Source organism: Microcebus murinus, chromosome 11 (assembly GCF_040939455.1).
Source record: "Microcebus murinus isolate Inina chromosome 11, M.murinus_Inina_mat1.0, whole genome shotgun sequence".
NCBI classification, from domain to species: Eukaryota; Metazoa; Chordata; class Mammalia; order Primates; family Cheirogaleidae; genus Microcebus; species Microcebus murinus.
This window is the reverse complement of record NC_134114.1, coordinates 41,657,941-41,677,151: the sequence shown is the minus strand read 5'-3', so window position 1 is coordinate 41,677,151 and position 19,211 is coordinate 41,657,941. Positions and strand designations below refer to the sequence as shown.

The following is a 19,211-nucleotide window of genomic DNA, read 5'->3' as shown; positions in this document are numbered from 1 at the left end:
ATTCAGCCCCTCAAGTTGACTAAATATAAAGAAAACTACATCTAGGCCTATTATAGTCAAACTGTTCGAATTCAAAGTTAGAAAATCTAGAAAACAGTCAGAAGAGAAATGACATATTACAAACAAGGGCACAATAATATGAAGAACAGCTGACCTCACATCGTAATAGAGGTCAGCAGACAATAAAACAGCACATTTAAAGTACTGAAAAAAATCAACAAAAACTTTACGTGCAGCAAAACTCTCATTTAAAAATGAAGGCAATATAAAAAGCATCATCAGATAAAAACTGAATGTGTTGCCAGCAGACCTGTACTACAGGAAATGCTAAAGGAAGTTGTTTAGGCTGAAGAAAAATGACACCAGACAGAAACTCAGATCAACAGGAAGAGCACTAGAAATAGTAAATGGATGATAGGCAAACATAAATGTATGCATATTTTCTACTCTCAATTAAAAAATACATAGTACTGTTTAAAGCTAAAGTCATAATTCATTATTGGAAATTTGCAACAAAGGCAGATGTAATGTATGAGACAACAATTTTACAAAGGATGAGTTAAATAAAATTATAGCAAAGTGACTATATTTTATGTAAAATAATACAGTATCAAGTCTAAGTAAGACTACATAGCAAGTTGAAGATGCATATTTTAATTCTTAGAATAAACATTAAAAATATGCAAAGATACACAGTTAAAAAGCCAGCAGAGGAGTCAAAATACTAAAAATATTTAATTAAGCAAAAACAAAGCAGGAAAGAAGAAACAGAGGAAAACAAAACAGGTAGAATAAATATAAAACAAATGAAATATCAGATTTAAATCCAACCATATTGATAATTGCAATATATGAAAATGGACCAAAATTCCAATTAAAAGGCAGCAATTTCCCAGACTGGAAAACAATGCAAGGCTCAACTATATACTGATACATAGATTCATACTTTAATATATGAATTGATATAGATTCATACTTTAAATATAAGATTCATAAGATTCATACTTTAAATATAAAGACACACATAAGTTGAAAGGAAAAATATGAAAAATATATATATCATGAAAATACCATTAAGAAAGCAAGAGTATCCATATTAATATCAGACTAAATAAACCTTAAGACAAGAAGTATTGCTAGGGATAATAATAAAAAGGAAAAATAATCAGGAAGACACATTTAAAAATATGTGTGCTCTTAATAACAGAGTCTTAAAGTATATGAAAAAAAAACTCAAAAGATCTAAAAGGAGAAATAGGCAAATTAATAAGCACAGTTGGAAATTTGAAAAGCTCTTTCTTAGTAATTGACATAATAAATAGACCAAAAATCAATAAGAGGATATAGAAAACCTTAGTAACACTACACAATGCCATACCCTAATTGATATTTATAGATCACTACATTGCATAACTGCAAACACACATGACTGTAGATGGAATGTTCATGTTAGACAACATGCCAGCCTAAAAACAAGTCGAAAAAATTTCAAAAGATTAAGGTCTCAAAGGGTATATTCTCTAGAGGCAATAGAATTTAGCTAGACATTGATATCAATAAAATATTAGAAAATGCTCAAGTATTTGGAAATTAAACACATTTTTAAACCCATGGATTAAAAAAATCACAAAGAAATGAGTAAATAGTTTGAAATAAAATTTAATGCAAATACTACATTTAGAAATTTACATGAGTCAGCTAAAGCAGTACTTAGGGGAAAAATTATCATTTTAAATGCTTATATCTATTGGAAGAAGAGAAATATTTAAAATTAGTGATCTGAATTTCTACCTTAAGAAGCAAAGGTTCTACTAAAGTAAGTATAAGAAACACAATTACTTTTTAAGAAACTAGCTAAAATCAATAAAATAAAAAAAGTTAACAAAGATAAAAGTTGGTGTTAATAATATTGATAAATATTTAGTAAGACTGCAAGAGATAGAAGGAAAAAATTCAAATTATTAGTAATAAGAATGAAAGGGCAAATATAATTATAGATCCTAGATAAATTAAAAGAATAATAATATTTTGAATAATTTTATGTTAATAAATTAGAAAAATAGGTGAAAAACATTATTTATCAAAACTGACTTATAATAAGACATACAATTTTATATATACTATATATATATATATATATATCAGTTTTCTATTGATGCTACAATGCTTGTTTAAAATCACACCCACTTATTACTTATTGAGCTGGAAGTCTGGACTCAACTGGGTCCTTTGCTTACTCTGCTCAGGCCTTACAAGGCCACAATCAATGTGTTGGCTGGGTTTTTTTTTTTATCTGGAGGCTCTAAGAAAGATGGCACTTCCAAACTCATTCAAGTTATTGGCATAATTCAGTTGCTTGTGGTTGTAGGACTGAGATCCCTGCTTCCTGGACACAACAGCCTTCTTCATTTTCAAGGCAACAAGCCTTTTCATGTTATGAAACTCTAGCTTCTCCTTCAGCCACATCTCTTTGACTCCAACCAGAAAAATTTCTCTGCTTTTAAGGGATTAGATTGGGCCCAGAATAATCTTTCTACTTTAAATTCCATAATATTAATTACAACTACTAAGTCTTTTTTTGATATGTAATGTAACTTATCCACAAGTTCCAGGTTAAGGCCATGAAGACCTTTTGGGGGGCTCTTCTGGTTACTACAATATACTAAAAGGAGATGATAAATAGATAGACAGATAGCTAGATAGAAGATAGAGATAATAGTTTATCAAAGAAATTAAATCTGTTATAAAAAAATACCCCAAAGAAAATTTCAGGCTCTAATTAATTCATTGATGAACTCTATTAAATACTTTACAAACCAAAATATACCACTCTTACACAACAAAATAATTCAGAAATTTGAGGGAAAAAAATAGTTCTCAACTTGTTTTATAAGCATAACTCCAATATTATAAGCTCATAAAGGCATTAAGAAAAAAATCACAGCCAACATCCATCATGAACTTAAATGCAAAAATACCTAACAAAATATAATCAAACTTAATCTAGCAATATGTAAAAAGGACAATAATACATCATGCCAACTAGGGTTTATTTAAGGAACACCAGATTAACCAAAAAAATCAATCCATGTAATCTAACAGAATAAAGTAGGTAACCACACAATCATATCAATATATGTAGAAAAAGCACTTGATAAAATTCAATACACATTTATGTTTAAAAAAAATACTCTCAGCAAACTAAGAATCAAAAGAAATGTCCTTAATATAATAAAGGACATCTATACAAAAACCAAAACCAAAACCAAAATAACAAAACCTTCCAGCTAACCTCACACATAATGGTGAAAGTCTGAGGCTTTTCTCCTAAGATTAGGAACAAGATAAGGATGTCTGCTGTCATCACTTCTGTTTGACATTATACCGGATATTCTATTCTGTGCAACAAGGCATGGAAAAAACAGAGGGTTATTGGAAAGGAAGAAGTAAACTATCTCTACTTACAAATGATGTGACTGTTTATGTGGAAATTTCTAAAGGATCCCAAAAAAACCTTCCAAAAATAACCAATAAGTGCAAGGTCTCAGGATACAGAGTTGAGACAAACAGATCTAAGAAGTACAGAGTCCAGATAAAGACCCCACCTACAATTAATTAACCTAGATTTTATCAACATCCAAAAGTTTCTCAACAAAAGGTACTATGTAGAATATGAACAGAATGAGCCACAAACTGAGAGAAAAAGCATATATATATATATATATATATATATATATATATATACTCATATATGTGTACATATAGGAGACAAAGGACTAGTTTGAAGATTAAAGATCTCCTGCAACTAAACAATAAAAATAAGGCCCTCAAATGGATGAAACCTTGAATAGGCACTTCACAAGAGAAGATATATAAATGGCCAATAAGCACGTGAGAAATGTACTCAACACCACTCATCATTAGGAAAATGCAAATTAAAATGCAATGAGATACCACAAAACATCCATTAAAGCAGACAAAATTAAAAAGACAATTGACACTACACGTTCCTTAAGATGTGGAGCCACTAGAACTCTAATACATTGCTGCTGAGAATGTAAAATAGTACCACCACTTTAGCAAAAGATTTGACTCTTTCTTATTAAGTTAAATACACACGTATACTTTATCTCAGCAATTCTACTTTTAGGTATTTGCCAAAGAGAAGTGAAAACATATTATAAAAAAGGCCAATAGAAAAATATTTAGAGCCTTATTCATAATAGCCCCAAACTAGAAATTACCTCAAAGTCCATTGACAGGAGAATAGATTTTAAAAGTATAGTAGATTGATACAGCAGTATGATATTCGACAACAAAATAGAATGAATTATTGATACATGAACAACATGTATATACATATTATGTGCATATATATTATGCTAATACATATTATGCTAATACATATTATGCTAATACATATTATGCTAAACAAACTGAGCCAGACTCAAAAGGATCTGGAACATATGTTCCACAGTATGTTCATACTATATGTTATATAGAACTATATGATGTTCTGGAACAAACAGGACTGTTTTATGGTGAAAAAAATAAAAAGTTTATTGCATAAGTAGAGCAACTAGAAAAAACTATGAAAGAACTGTCCTGTGTGATTGGAAATGTTCTATAGCTTTATAGTGGTACCCAGGTGTATCCATTTGCCAAAATTAATCAAGTTGTTTACTTAAGATTTGTACATTTCAATGTATATAAATATTATCTAAAAAAAAAAACAAACCCTATAAACTAACAAGTGAAAAATGCTTAGGATCTATACAATTCCAAATAACTCTCAGACACTTAATCTTCACAGGTCATAGTATCCTAATTAATATAGACTGACCTAAGATGGTTACTCCAGAATCTCTGGACCAAATTTTTAAAAAATGGTTGGACAACCTTTAATCTATACAAAAACAGTTTTTGAAGTGGACCAGCTGTTTGTACTCAGTGACCTGAGTGTGTATGAGTAGTCCCAAGAAAACCTATTTCTCAGCATAAAAATATATTTCCTTCTTGGAATATGATGGTGAGGAAGGGAGTAAGTTCAAATGCAAGCTTAGAATGGCAGTGAAAAATTGTGGTTACATCATGTGATAAATCCATAACTTCTTGGACTGAAAACAGTAGATATGGAAAACCATTTTTACACCAAAAAAGTTAATTTTTACTACAGATTAATTCCTCCTACTATCCTCCACTTCTCTCTATAGAAGAGAAGTGGATACTTGAGGAATTAGCCCAAATAAAGTAGGGAAGAATTTCTCATGTCTCCAAAATCAGCTAGGGATTTTCTGTGCTTTTATAAAGGATGAAGACTAAATTTCCATTTATCATATAGAAGATGATCATTGAGGATGGATAGTGCTAAAAATTAAGAAATTAATGAAAAACATTAAACAATAAAGAAATGCAAGGGTGCCAAGTACTTTCCATAGCAAAATAAAACAGGGATATATGTATGTATGTGTATATATACACATACTTTAATTCTTTATAATTTGGTTTTATGTACATCATGGCTATTTTTAATATTTGTCTAGTAGTTTTCACCTCAATTTCATCTTCAATCTACATCTATATCTTTTCTTCAATCCTCCTCATCTTTGACCCAACCATCTTTTCTGACACTCTGCTCAATGCTTTGGGTAGATATTTTTCTCTGAAGGTTCCTAAATACTCAGAAGACCCTGCATTTATGAGATGACCCAGAAAGCTTATGGATGACAAAATTGAAGAGTAAGCATTTAGTCAGAGACAATAGATCCCACTCTGGTCCTGAAAAAGAATAAGTAAATCTGCAAGAAATTACACGCCTAAGAGACAGAAAGCAAGCCATTTTTTAAAAAAACATTGGCCCTTTTGAAATATTGGGTTTAGTTTACACAAATTTATTTGATAAAAGGAAGATAGGGCCAATTTTTCTTTCTTCTAAACCAAATGAATGAATCAAATTATATCAATAGTGATTTCATTCTTTACACCATCCATTTATGTCTTCTTGAGCAATCCAAAATAATAGAGGGAAGAATAGGGGTTTTCTAGACAGAGTGATCTGACAGAATTTTTACTCTGCCATGTTGGGAAAGTTATTTAATCTTAATAAGCTCCAGTTACCTTGCCTGTAATTAGGGTAATGATGACCTCTAGGATTTTTAAGTATTATTTATATTTATTAAATATTTATAAAAAGTATACATACAATTGTTTTATATACATACACACACACACATATGACACTTGAATGTAGGTCACATGCTTTGCACAGACAAGGCACTAGATAAACTGAGATGTTTTTTCAGTCTTATTCCCGAATCAAGTGACAATTTGTTCACTACAGTCTTGTCCTCAAGTCATTAGAACTGCTATTCTTCATGTCACGTGGCCCTTAGGATCTATGTATGATTGAATGAGAAGACACAAATGACCACCTCCTGCATTAAAATTCTAAGCTCGCCACTTGGAGTACTTAAAAAACATTATTCCTGGTTATTTAGTTAGAAAGGGAATACAGACATCAGAGACTATCACTGTATATTATTTTAGTAGTCACTATAAAAACAATTATTCTTCATTTTACATCAATTCAGACAGAAATATTCTTCATAAAATATGCACATATCAAAGACGACTACCTTGGACAGAAGACCAAGCTATTGATATAGATACATCGAATGCTTTTTAAAAGATGTTATATAATTTTTTAAAAGCCTTCTTTGATTAAAGAAAATATCGTAAGTAAATTAGAAAATCATCAAATAAATTAAAAAGCTCATTTTCTTTCACAATAAATGAACTAAACATTTTTAAAAGGAGAGACAAAAATCCCTTATGATAATGAAACTAAAAAGTGAGGTTTTGACTATGACTCATCTTCTAGAAACCTAAGTTAAAAATATTTCGGGCATATATTTAAAATGATGATGTGGTTCAGTCTTTAAATGAAAAAAAAGTCAACCATTTATCTTGCTGTATTTTCATATATGAAAGGCAACTAAAATGTAATTTATGATTCAGAAGTATGGGTGCTGAGACATTACTTGTCACTTAAAAAATTTTAAACATTTTTATAGTTTTTTTCTTCCTATCATAAATTTTTAAAAACCTGATAATAATGGACAGGAGTCACCATAACAACAATTTACTAGCTAAATTGAATCAGTGTATGTACTTTAATTAATTATACTAAAATAGTTTTTTATTTCTTAACATGAGCATATCATTCATAATAATATTTGGAAATTTAAATTTTTAAATTTCAAAAATTTAGTCCAATGAATAAATATACCATTAATATGAAAATAACTCCATGCACAAGCAACTTAATTTCACTTTATCTAATTTTTATATTAATATTTCATTAAAGTTCTGACTGAAAGAGGGACTTACAGTGCCTACAACATAATTGGTGAACACACAAAATAATTTAAAATATTCCCTAAGCATTAATTTCATACAGTTGTGTAATATTTTAATGACAATTCTGAACATTCTAAGCAGATGTTGGTAAGAAAACAAAAGTCAATATGCCATGTGGTTAATTTTTTAGTAGTTTATTTTGACAGAAACATTTCAGTGCATATATGGAGTTGATTTTAAAGACTAACAATCTACTTTTTATTTTTTTTAACTTTGGAAATATTTTTCATTGTATAAATTACAGATGTACAAATGACGTTTTGAAATACACATACATAGTGAAGTGTGACAATCTACTTTTAACATCTACTTTTAATCTTTATTTATAATCAAATATGGTTAATTTAGCCAGTTGGCTCTTGAGAGTACCTCCAGTAATGAAAAATGATCAAAAGCCAATATATCTTGATTGCAATAGCCTGTACCTTTATTGTCTGTCCAGATTTTTTTTTCACATCAGGTCTGTAACGAAAAGCTAAGTCACAACAGTGGTATTAGAAGACACACAATGGGGTCACTGTTCCCTGGAACATATCAAAATTTCAATAACTCATAAGGTAATTTGAGGGCTTCCATTATGTAATCCTTCAACAAACAATTAAATTCTATAGATTTGTTTCATTTAACAGTCCAGCCAAGGTATACATAATATACATAACCCATAAAATAAATTAACAGTGAATCAAAGCATATGTTTAAAGTCCTTGATTCATGAAGAAACCAGTTGGAAAACGTTTAAGCCCAAATTAACGTCAAATATTTATATTGTTGGGTTTGGCAGCAGGGGTGCGTTCTCAAGAGAGACAACACATTCCAAATGGTGTGTTCTATTCTCCTCTCAACCCCATTCATAAAATGTCTGTTACGCAATGGGATCACTACTAGGTTAATGAACACAGGCTGGTGTTTAGCGTTAACTAGTACGTAGAAAGGAGAACCACCAGTCATCTTTACTCAAACACAAAACTTAAGAGAGATGCTTAGGCAGAGGACTTTTGCACCGGACTCATTTGCGTTTCTGGAAGGAAGCAAACCTAAGAATGTGACTGAAACGGGTAGTCCAAACGCACAACAAACGGGCACGTACCGGGCAGCTTGTAGTTCTCTGAAACGTAGTACACCGATTGTGCGGGCAGTGATAAATGGCTGGCATAGCTCTGGGATAAGCCAAGTCCCAGCGTGTCTGCTATTTTCTGCTGATACCGGGACCCTCATTGAAGAAAAGGGACTTGGGAACCCGAGCATTGGCTTTCCCTTTCTTAATGCGCCCTTAACCAAGCGGAATTAGCCCTAACCCGACTCCAGTAAAGAGCTGGCAACCTCAAACCCTGACTGATCTGCCTTAGATCCGTGAGTTTGCCCTGGCATCACAAACCGCGGAAGCCAAGAGGGAAGAGCAATGCCAACACGAGATCGCTTGTTCCTCTGACTTTTGTTTGCTCGGGTTCTCATTTTAGACAGCCACTCTTACCCCTCCCCGAGGAGCCCGGAAAGATAATGAATACCCCTATCCCTCATCAAGACAGCCCCAATCACAGCCACCTGGAGCGTAGAGGAACCCGACTCGGTCCCTAGGATCTAGTCACAGAGTCGCATCTCCGCGGTGGCCGCCTAGACCTTCCCTTAAGTCGGGCACAGTTTGTGCCCAGAAAGAGGGGAAAGCATCTCTTTCGATTCCTCCCGAGGCCACTCTTTATTTACAGACCCACCTGCATGGGCGCTTCGTGTCTCATTGTTGGCAAATGTCCTTTCTCTCCGGATAGGACAGAGCTGGCCCGGGCGCCCGGTCAAGCGTGCACAGCCCGCGCGCTCCTCGCTCCACACTCTGCACTCTCGGGGTTCGCTAACCGGCTCCAACATCAGCACCGGAGCTGTCCTCTCCTGGCGCCGCACACGCGTACTGGCTGGGCGCCCCGTGCGCTCCTGGGAGTTGTAGTCTCGCCCTGCAGGGCTTCCCGGCGAACGGGCGAGCTACGAACTACATCTCCCGGCAAGCAAACAAGCGCTTAGACCCGCTCGCTCCGCCAGTCGGACTCGGCCGCCGAGCCTCCCTTCTCTTTTCGAAAAGCTCCTGGCTGTTACCTCTCTCTGCCGCCCCTGCCCTTTTGCTCGCAGGGGGCAAGCGAGAGTGACCCCGGCTTATCTCAGCTGGAGACTTTTCTTTGCTAACTGTCGCCTTCAGGAGCAGACTGTGGTTTCCCGGCTAAGAAACGCATTACCTTGTGCTGATTTCCAATACAAACGAAGCCGGAGCTGCGTTCTGGGACTGTCTGCCTTACCCCTCCCCATCCCGAATCGGGAAAGTTTATACATTTTCCATAGGCACAGTGGGATGATTTGACAATCTCATTCACCAAACCCAGGGGAGAAAGACGGCGAATGGCACATACATGAGGAAAGTGGTTAATGCGCATAATTGCATAGAGAAGGCGCGGGCGCGCACACACACACAACCCCACACGCCCAAGTGCGTGAAAGCGAGATTTCTCGCTGAGCACGCTGAGGAACTCCCTTCCCCTGCTTACCTTTCCATACAGCTCCATTGCAACTCGAGGTTCGGAAATTCTCAAGTCCCCTAGCTACAAAGGAGGTTAAGGGTCTTACGTAGCAAGCGGGGCTAAACCGGAAAGGCACAACACAATAGAAGGGGTAAGGGTGGCGGCTGGCTGAAAGAAAAACGAGGGACGTGGGGAGGACAGCTGATTTAGATGGATAGCTTCTTTCCTCTGGAGGGGGGAAGCGTGGAGTCTCCAAGTGGCAGCTGCAGAGAAAGGGCTGAGAGTCTCTTAGGAAGTGCCAGGGGCGCGATTGCGCCGGGCAGCCCCTCCCCGGCCCTCCCCCAGGCACCTTCCACCGTCATTAGCGCGCACACATAGCCCCCGCTGGCCGCGGGCTGGAGAGCTGATAGGACACTGGGTTATTTACCCAGCGCAAGTCACATAAAATGAACACATTCATCACCGAAGCCCAGAAGCACCGTCAGAGAATGAGATGGGAGACCTCTATTAAGTTATCCTGTCCTTTCTTTAACACAGACTCATTCCTTATATTACAATCGTACTCCTCCCAGACTAGCTCAAAAAAATGGTCTTTGAAATCTCGGAACTGTACTTTTGTTACCCTGATCTTTCCCCCTCAGTTGACTAATATGTATGACTACACTAATATGTATGTCCTCTGTACCTATCTGTAGACAGCTCTCTCCGCTTAAGAGTAAACGTTGATCATCCAGCAATGAGCCTTCTGGCCTTGGCACGAAGTCAAAATTACTACACTGGAGGCAGAGTGGAAAAGGAATGATCGTGATATTGGTATATAAGGAATAACTTGGATCAGCTTTAAATTTCATTGCATTAGACAAAGCAGAACAGAGGTTCTGAAACTTAAAATGTGCTTGGACGGGGATTAAAACTCATGTTCTCAAGCCATGTGTGGAGATTCTGATTCATTAGATCTGAAGAGAGGTCTGGGAATTAGCCTTTTAAACACTTCAGTAATTCTGATGCAAGTGGTTCCTTTGCCATAATTTGAGAAACACTACCTTAAAATAATTTATATATAAGACTTTTTTAAAAATACAAACCTTGAAAATTTCACAGTATGGACTCAATAATGCAACAGTTATGTATTGAAAACCTACCATATTCATAGTGTCCAATTAATTTTAGATTTTGTTTAATTAACAAATCTACAATCTGTCTTCTAACCTTGAAACTAGTGAGAATGTAATATGATATCGCCTAGGTAAATAGTTTTTATAATTATTCAGAAAATACATTTAAGCCAGGCACCATGGCACCTAGCTACTGAGAAGGCTGAGGATAGAGGATCACTTGAGCCCAGGAGTTTGAGGCCAGCCTGGGCAACATAGCAAGACATCTATCTCAAAAAAATAAAAAAGAAAGAAAATACATTTAAAAATGCTCACCTCATCGTTGAGTCATGTGATACAGAAATTTCATTTAAATTAGCTAAAAAATAAAATTAAAAGGTAAAAGGTAATCAATATCAATGTGTCATATTAGCAGCTAATTAAAGAACAAGTTCTGCAATTTTTTAAATTAGATGTATGTAAAAGTGCATATCTTTATAAATTGTTTTAAAGATAAATACTAACAAAATAATACTGACACTTAAATGTATAAAGTTGTTTGGCATTTAATAATATTTGCACAGCTTAGAGCCTGATTTTCCACAGAATAATTTCCTGTAATTTTTGTACTATCATCATTCTCTAGAATTCTCCAAATTCAGAGTCTGATATAGAACATATTTAAACATTATAAATATTTAACTTACAAATTTGCTGTTCTTTAAAAAGTTCATCCCTTCTTAACATTTTGCTAAAATGGCATACATCCTCAGACGTCTTACAGGCGTCCTCAAACTACCACCCCAGGGCCACATGTGGGTGTTTTTGCCCATTTGTTTTTTTACTTCAAAATAAGATATGTGCAATGTGCATAGGAATTTGTTCATAGCTTTTTAAACTATACTGTCTGAGGGACAGTGAACTGGCCCCCTGTTTAAAAAGTTTGAGGACCCCTGGCTTAGTATGTTATTTGTGGAAGAACCTACAAAATTTTAGTTTAAAAAACTAGAGCTGTGAAAGATTTGGGGGAACTTAATTCTGTTCTGTTCATAATGTCTTAGTTGAGTATTTAAATGGGTAGAAAGAGGAAAAAAATCTAGTCAGAAGCCAGCTAAACAAACAAAAGTATAAGCTGACTATCTCCCTAAAGTTAGAGCAGGATTATTTTAGCTTTGCTTGAAATCAGGCCACCATCTATGAATTTCATTTCCAAGGTCAACGAATGGCTGCTGTAGTTCCAGATCTTTCATCTACATTCCAGCCAGCAGGAAAGAGGAAAGGATGAAGAAAGGCATTTCTCTATCCCTTTATGTAAGCCACTGCTCTTATATTCCAGTGCCTAGGAGGTAATCTATGACCATACCTATTGCAAGGGATGCTAAGAAATACAGTCTTTATTATGAATAGATATGTACTCAGCTGAAAATCAGGAATTCTGACATAAAGGGAGAAAGGAAGAAAAAGTTTGGGGAGACACCTGGGAGTTCGTAACAAAATATCAGAGAGACTGATGTTTTTCCCCTTTGCAATTGTAGTGAAATGTAAATATTCAATTATTTTAAAAATATCTATTCCCAAGGATATTTGTAATTTAACAGCAATCAAAGTCTTAAAATCAAGGGGTCACCAAAAAGTTAGAATATTATGACTCTCATTGAAGAAATAGGGAAAAAGGGAAGCCTTCTCCACTTACATGTGAATCTGGGGTTAGGAGTTGATATTAAAAGACTTAAAAACACAGAATACATTTAATAGGAGAAAAAGGGGCCACCAGGGAATGTCACAGAATATGTGGCATGAACACCTTAGCATATTAGAACATAGGGCAGTCCCAAAGGTCCTAAGGTTCAGAGAAGTTGAGTGACCTCCTGAGGGTCACATAGACCTGGGGAGACATAGCTGGGATGAGAACTCTTAAATTTTTGCCTTTACGTCTACTTTTCTTTTCACTGCCCCACATAGCTATTCATTATTAATTGGCTTTTTGCTACCCTGCATTTAGCTAATATTTCCTAGTATTCACTTTGTTGTTTGTATATATTTGCTTCACCTATTGTCGCCTTTGCTATCAGCACATGTCTTTGTCAGCTTTATTTGTTTCATTTGGTTATTTGGCTTTAACAGAGCCAAGAACAAGGATAATTGAGTATTAATTAATAATGATGAGGTTAGTTAAATAAAAAATAGCAATAGATATTCTGTTTTCACCACTGTCACTATCTTTCTACTAAGCTGAAAAATAAAATTACTGAGTCTTAGCATAAGGGATAAGGATGCCCCTGAGGATTTATTTTTTCCCTCATGCAAGCCTTACTGAAAGCCACAGTTCAAGGATGTGGCTGGGTATCTAATCTTAGATATTTCTGGGACCATCTCCAATCGAGTGGGAGGTTTTTCTAGCCTGACCCCATTACCTTTGTCTGACTCACTATATTGGGATTGGCTTTGCTTTCAACTTTGTGCAGAATCCATACCAGGAACTTCTATTGATTGTCTCAGGTTCCCTTTGGAAGAAATTAAATATTCTCATGGGAGTACTGAGTTTTAAAAATTAAATGGAAAAATTATTTTAACTCATTCTTGCTTATGATGTTTCCAAGATTACAAATAATCAATATAATTAAGGTGCTTTGTAAAAAATAAGTAAGTGCACTCAGACTGCATAGAAAAGAAAATGATTCTTTCTTTCTATAACATAAATATGATACTATTAATGATAGCTACCCTTTCTTTAACACCTCCACTGTGGTAGGTACTTTGTCTATATTATCCCATTTAATCCTCAATAATATCCCAAGGTAGTATTGTTGATCTCATTTAACAAAGAAGAAAACTAATAGAGAGGTTAAGAAGAGGTTAAATAATTTGCCCATGGGATCCTACATAGTAAGATGCTGGGCCAAGATTTAAAGCCCAGGGTTATCTGATTTCAAAACTCAGACTCCTACCCATAGCTTTTCTCATGAAAGGTAAAGTTGATTAAAAATAACTATTTTATAATCACTTACAAAGAAGTTTTACTGGAGTTGTTGTTGTTGACCTTGCTTGGAAATAAGGATACTACACATAGCTCTCTCACGGAATTATAGGGTTACTTATATCTTTTACCTTTTAAAACATTTTAATGTTTTGCTTGCATCTTTTAAAATAACACTTTTATTTGAAAACTGTCGATAATTTCAGATAAATATCAATTTATATGATTCACTAGCAATTTTATTAAGGAGCTTTGTATCAAATTTGGATCTTTTGGTTTAAGTGCACATACTAAATTTCTAGTTCATAGAAGATAGTTTTGGAAACAAACAGATTATAATTATGCAAATTATGAGAAAAACAGAGGAGTACTAAACAAAGATCCTCACATTTTATATAAAGTACTAATTCATGCTGGTATACTTGGGCCAGGGTCATGTGCCCTACATCTTTATTAAACCATGATATATCTCCCAAGAGACAGCTATCATTATCTTTTAAAAAATCATTACTTTTTTGTAATTGATACCTGACTTAACTATTTGGAGTTTAGTCATTAAACCCTCCCACTCTCAGCCTTTGACTTGTCGAAAGAGAGGCAATTCAGCATACTGGCTCTGAGAACAGAGAGTGGCCCTAGGCAGCATATCTCAGAAGACCTGCAATAGGGGAGAGATGACACAGCAAGATGGGGGACCATGCTGTTGGCACCCAGCCAGAGTACAAGTGACGGTTAGCCTGCATGCCTTCTGCAGCACGGGTGCCCGGAGTTGCCTATCTATAGCTCTAAGCTAAGCTTACCTCCTAGAGCCAAGTCTAGCTAGGAGAAAGAATTAGGTTTATAATAAACATATATGTCCTGAACTTCCACAGCATGTAAAAGAGACCAGTACACTAAAAAGGGATCTTACAGATAATGTAGCCATACCCTTCCATTTTATGAGTACAAAATTAACCCCCAGAAAAGTGAAACGGCCTGCATAAAACCTCACAGGTCATCCGACAGAGTTACAAACATTGGAGAAAAGACAGCTATTCTAAAGTATATTGAAATTTATTAATGTAATCAAATGTTACATGTATCAATACTTTTCATTAAATTATATTTAGGTTTAGCTATTATAATATAAAATGAAGAGTCAAAAAGGATAAGCCCATCCTGAAGGGGGCTGCAAACTAGTTCTGGAGACCAGATACATAAATAGGTAACAGATAAAAATACAAGGCATGAGTGGCAGAGGTAATACAAAGCGGTGCCTGATTAGCTGCCTGCCCACTCTTACCAGTAACTGCTTTAAAGAGAGAGTAATCAGTGCAATGATATTCTACAAGGAAGTAAATTATACCTCTAGATACCTTTAAGAAGGTCATCCAATTATAAATGTAGAATGAAAGACATTGACTAGTAGACCTTGAAAGTCACTTAAAGATTATTTGGTTCTTCTTTCTTAGTTTGCAGATAAAGAAATGAAAACCCAAAGATGAGTAATGACTCACCCAATTTCACACTAATTAGGTAACAGAGCCAGGACTCATACACACTTTATGTGACTTCAAGTCCAGAATTCTTTGTAAATACACAATATTTTAACAGTCACTACTTTGGACTTGAACACTTATTTGCTATCTCATAACTTGACCATACTTTTGCTCAAAAATCATGAAATTACCACATATTGAATTAGAAGTCAAAAACCTCATTCAGAAAGATAAGTGATCTGATCATTTTCGCTTCTTCGCTGATTGAGAAACAGGGTATAGGATCTTATAATACTCTCTAAGAGTATTATACTTTCTCCTTCAGATAAGGGGTTAAAAATATTTTAAATATTGTTATCTAAAAATTTTGACAAATTAAGCTACAGAACCAAAGTTTTATTATTTTTCTAATTAAATTTGCCCCTAGTTCCCATATGTTAAGATGGTCATAAAATCCAATATCCAATGATTTGGCAGAAACAGCATAGAAGTTCTCCCTTCTTCCCCCTTAGATCACATAGGAAACCTAAAGCATAGTATGGACAGGAAAATGGTGGACACTGGGCATCTCCGGGACCTTTGATGGTAACTAATATTGCTCTTTTCAAGTCAATATGGCCCATTTTCAGGCAGGTAGCTCCATTTTCCCCATGCTAAGCTAAGCCACAGAGATCCTGATCAAAGTCCCAAAGTCACAGGCACATAGTGTATCAATTAGTTTTGCTGTGCAATAAACAACCTTAAAACTTAGTGATTTAAACAACAACCATTTGTAGTTCATGACTCTGTGGGTTGACAATTGTGTCTGGGCTTTGCTAAGCAGTTTTTGTCTTTTTTTTTTTGGTCTTGATTTGGTCATGTATGCCCCTGCGGTCAGCTACAAGTCAGCTACAAGTCAGCAAAGGCGCTCTGCTTCTTGTAGGTTGTCTGGCTGCTGGTTAGAGGGTGGACAGGGACAGGGTCACATGTCTCTGATCTTCCAGCAGGCTATCTCAGGTTTATAACACCTAGCAACTTTGTAAGGTTCCAAGAGAAAAAGCAGAAACACATACAAAGGGTTCTTGAAGCCTAGATTCAGAACTGGCATAGCATCATTTCCACTGCTTTATATTGGCCAGAAGAAGTCACTGTTCAGCTCAGATTCAAAAGGCAGAGCAATAGACTCCACTGCTTGAAGGGAGGAACTGCATATTTCAAAAGTACTTGGAAGGAATGGAACATGTGGCCATTGTTGCAACCTACCACACGCAGGCAAGGATCCTCAGGGAGGCCCTACCACTTCGGAGGCTGTGCATTCCCTGAGTCTCTGCCTCTGCTGTTCTGAAGACCATAAATCCCACCCCGTTCCTGGTTTCAGGGCTTCTATCAACCTCACAGGGTACCTCTTCAATCTTCAATCACAGTATCTTTGCTGATCAGTTTTCTCTGAGAAATCCAGTTTAATTATTTACGTGGACCTAAACCTTTAATAACAAAGACATGTTCAGAAAATTCCCTCCAGCATCCCATCAATGGCTGATTTCTTCTCCTTCTGGCTGGCTAAGCACCCCAGAAAGGTAAGAGAAGGGAAGGCTTCCTGGACACAAGGACTCACAGGCCTAGCCACCCCTACTGCTAAGTGAGAACACCTTTTATTCCTCTAAAATCACCCTCAGAAAAAAAGACTCAATCATTTCATAATAGCTATTCTATCACAGTAAATTCTTGGTTAATCTCCTTGTCCCAAAATTGGTAAGAAACTTAAGCTAGAATTATCATCAATCATTTCTAAAACAAATTTTTGTAAGCAATCTTTTGTCCACAAAGGCATTATCAATGTCAGATAAATCTGACCCCTCACAACTTATTTTTTCTTCTGTTTGTTCCTTTAGCCCCTTCATAGTCTGAGTATATATGTGTTCCTAGAAGGAGAGATAGCATATCATTTTTAAGCACGTATTTAACTCTAGTTGAAACAATTATAGTTGAAGTGCACTTTTCTTTATATTGCCATGATTTTTTGGAAGATGCATTTTCTTGATTTTATTTGTTAATGACCCTTACATAAACAATAGTTTTCCTTTAAAATAGCAAAGGCCTTCTTTAAGTAAAAGCTTGTTAAACTATTGAAAGTCACATTTACTACAAATTCCACAGTAGCATAGATGAATCCCATGTCTTTAAGAGGGCCAGAGTAGAAGGAAGAGTGTGAGAGAGACGTGTTTATCTAAGACTTACTTTATGCTAGGGACTGTGCTAGATACTTCACGTAGTAAAGATTAATGTTTACACTAGCAAGAGGTAAATATGATTGTCTTCTGTATTGACAGGAAAAGAGGCATGGTCAAATGGGGTAATTTGTAGAGAATTTAATAAAGGGACTATTTACAGAACCGTGGACAGTGTTAGTGGAAACCAACAGAGGCAGAGCACAGTGCCCTGGGAATATAAGCAGTAGGGAACCAGTGAAAAGTTCTAGCCAGAAGGGTCAAGGCCTAGGAAAAGAGCATTGACTGGAACCAGGAGAAGTTGCTGCTGAAAATGGAGTCCATAGCGGAAGGAAATAACCAACCCTTCCACCCTCTGCCTCATGCCAGCTCCCCACTGGCTGAATCCAATCAGAATGCAGAGCCTGGAGCCTGTGATGCAGTCCAGGCACTCAGCCTCCTAAGGCGGAGCCCACTGGAGAAGGGTGCAGAAGAGAACAGGAAATATCAGTACAACCCTCTTGTCCCACTATGTTAAAGATGAGCAAATTGAGAGCCAGAAGAAATAACTTTTGTAGGTCACAGAGTGAGAGATGGGTACTTTTTTATCATCACATTTTAGCTGGACCCTTGAGTTACCTCTAAACACCATTTCTCTTTCATCTGCTTTGATTACTGTTTCCTAATTGAATAATTCCACTACCAAGTTTTTCAGTTAATCAAGTCAACAAATATTTATTAATTGACCAATATATACTACAGCTGTTCACTGATACTGTACAGGATACAACTGATATATATGGCATAGTCTGTACCTTTAAGTGCTTACAAGCTCTTTTTTTTTCCTAAGGCTGTATATGCTACAGGAGACCCGGGATCATTTCTGAGTTGTTCACCACTTTTTAATCAGTACCTTGAAGAGTACCTAACACATAGTAGGTGTTCAACACATATTGATAAATTAATGAATGATAGAGACATAAAATATGGGAATCAAATATGACGAAGCTTATAAATATGTGACATGCATGGTAAAGGGTTAAGAGTCTTGAGAGGATGAAGATCAGGAATAATTACCAAAGACAAAGGAAGTGTTGTCAAAAATGGAGGCATCCAGAAGAGCTTTGTAGGATGAATGGAACTTAAAAGATATATTTGTATATGAGAAGAGCATTCCAGTTTGTAAGGCTCAAGAGGGGAAATGGCTCAAGTGACTATATTTTTCCCACAGGAAATCAAGGCAAACATGATAAAGGGAAACGTTTGTTCTGGAGGAAATGACTATGCCCCTTCCGGTGCCTTCACTGGTCCCTCCTTCATTCCCTCTCCTCCTCCCACTATGGACTGCCTCCTTCCCACAGCAATGTCTGCAGTTCTAGGTAATATTATATTCAGGAAAACCTACCTGTCTAACTGCCCCTCTCAGCATAAGGCTTTGTTTGGCGGCGTTTAGCACTAAAATAAGAATTTGTTTGTTTTAAGATCTCAGTCTAGCTGTCACTCCCCTGGACTCTAGGTGTATTCCATTCTGTGTTCCTATAATGCTCAGAGCTTCTGCA

The 19,211-nt window shown here is 35.9% G+C and overlaps 1 protein-coding gene across 2 annotated transcripts in view; it reads right to left on the bottom strand.

The window, feature by feature from the left end:
* RAB3C (RAB3C, member RAS oncogene family) overlaps window positions 1–10,195 on the bottom strand; it is a 237,607-nt gene extending 227,412 nt beyond the window's left edge. Inside the window, exon 1 of one of the 2 annotated variants that reach the window (XM_012775641.3) lies at window positions 9,945–10,195. In XM_012775641.3, coding sequence (XP_012631095.2) covers window positions 9,945–9,962 — 18 coding nt within the window. In that variant the 5' untranslated portion in view covers window positions 9,963–10,195. Of the gene's footprint in view, window positions 1–9,128; window positions 9,322–9,944 lie in introns of those variants that run through there. The other variant, XM_012775642.3, reaches the window with a different exon arrangement.
* Window positions 10,196–19,211: the final 9,016 nt, after the last annotated feature.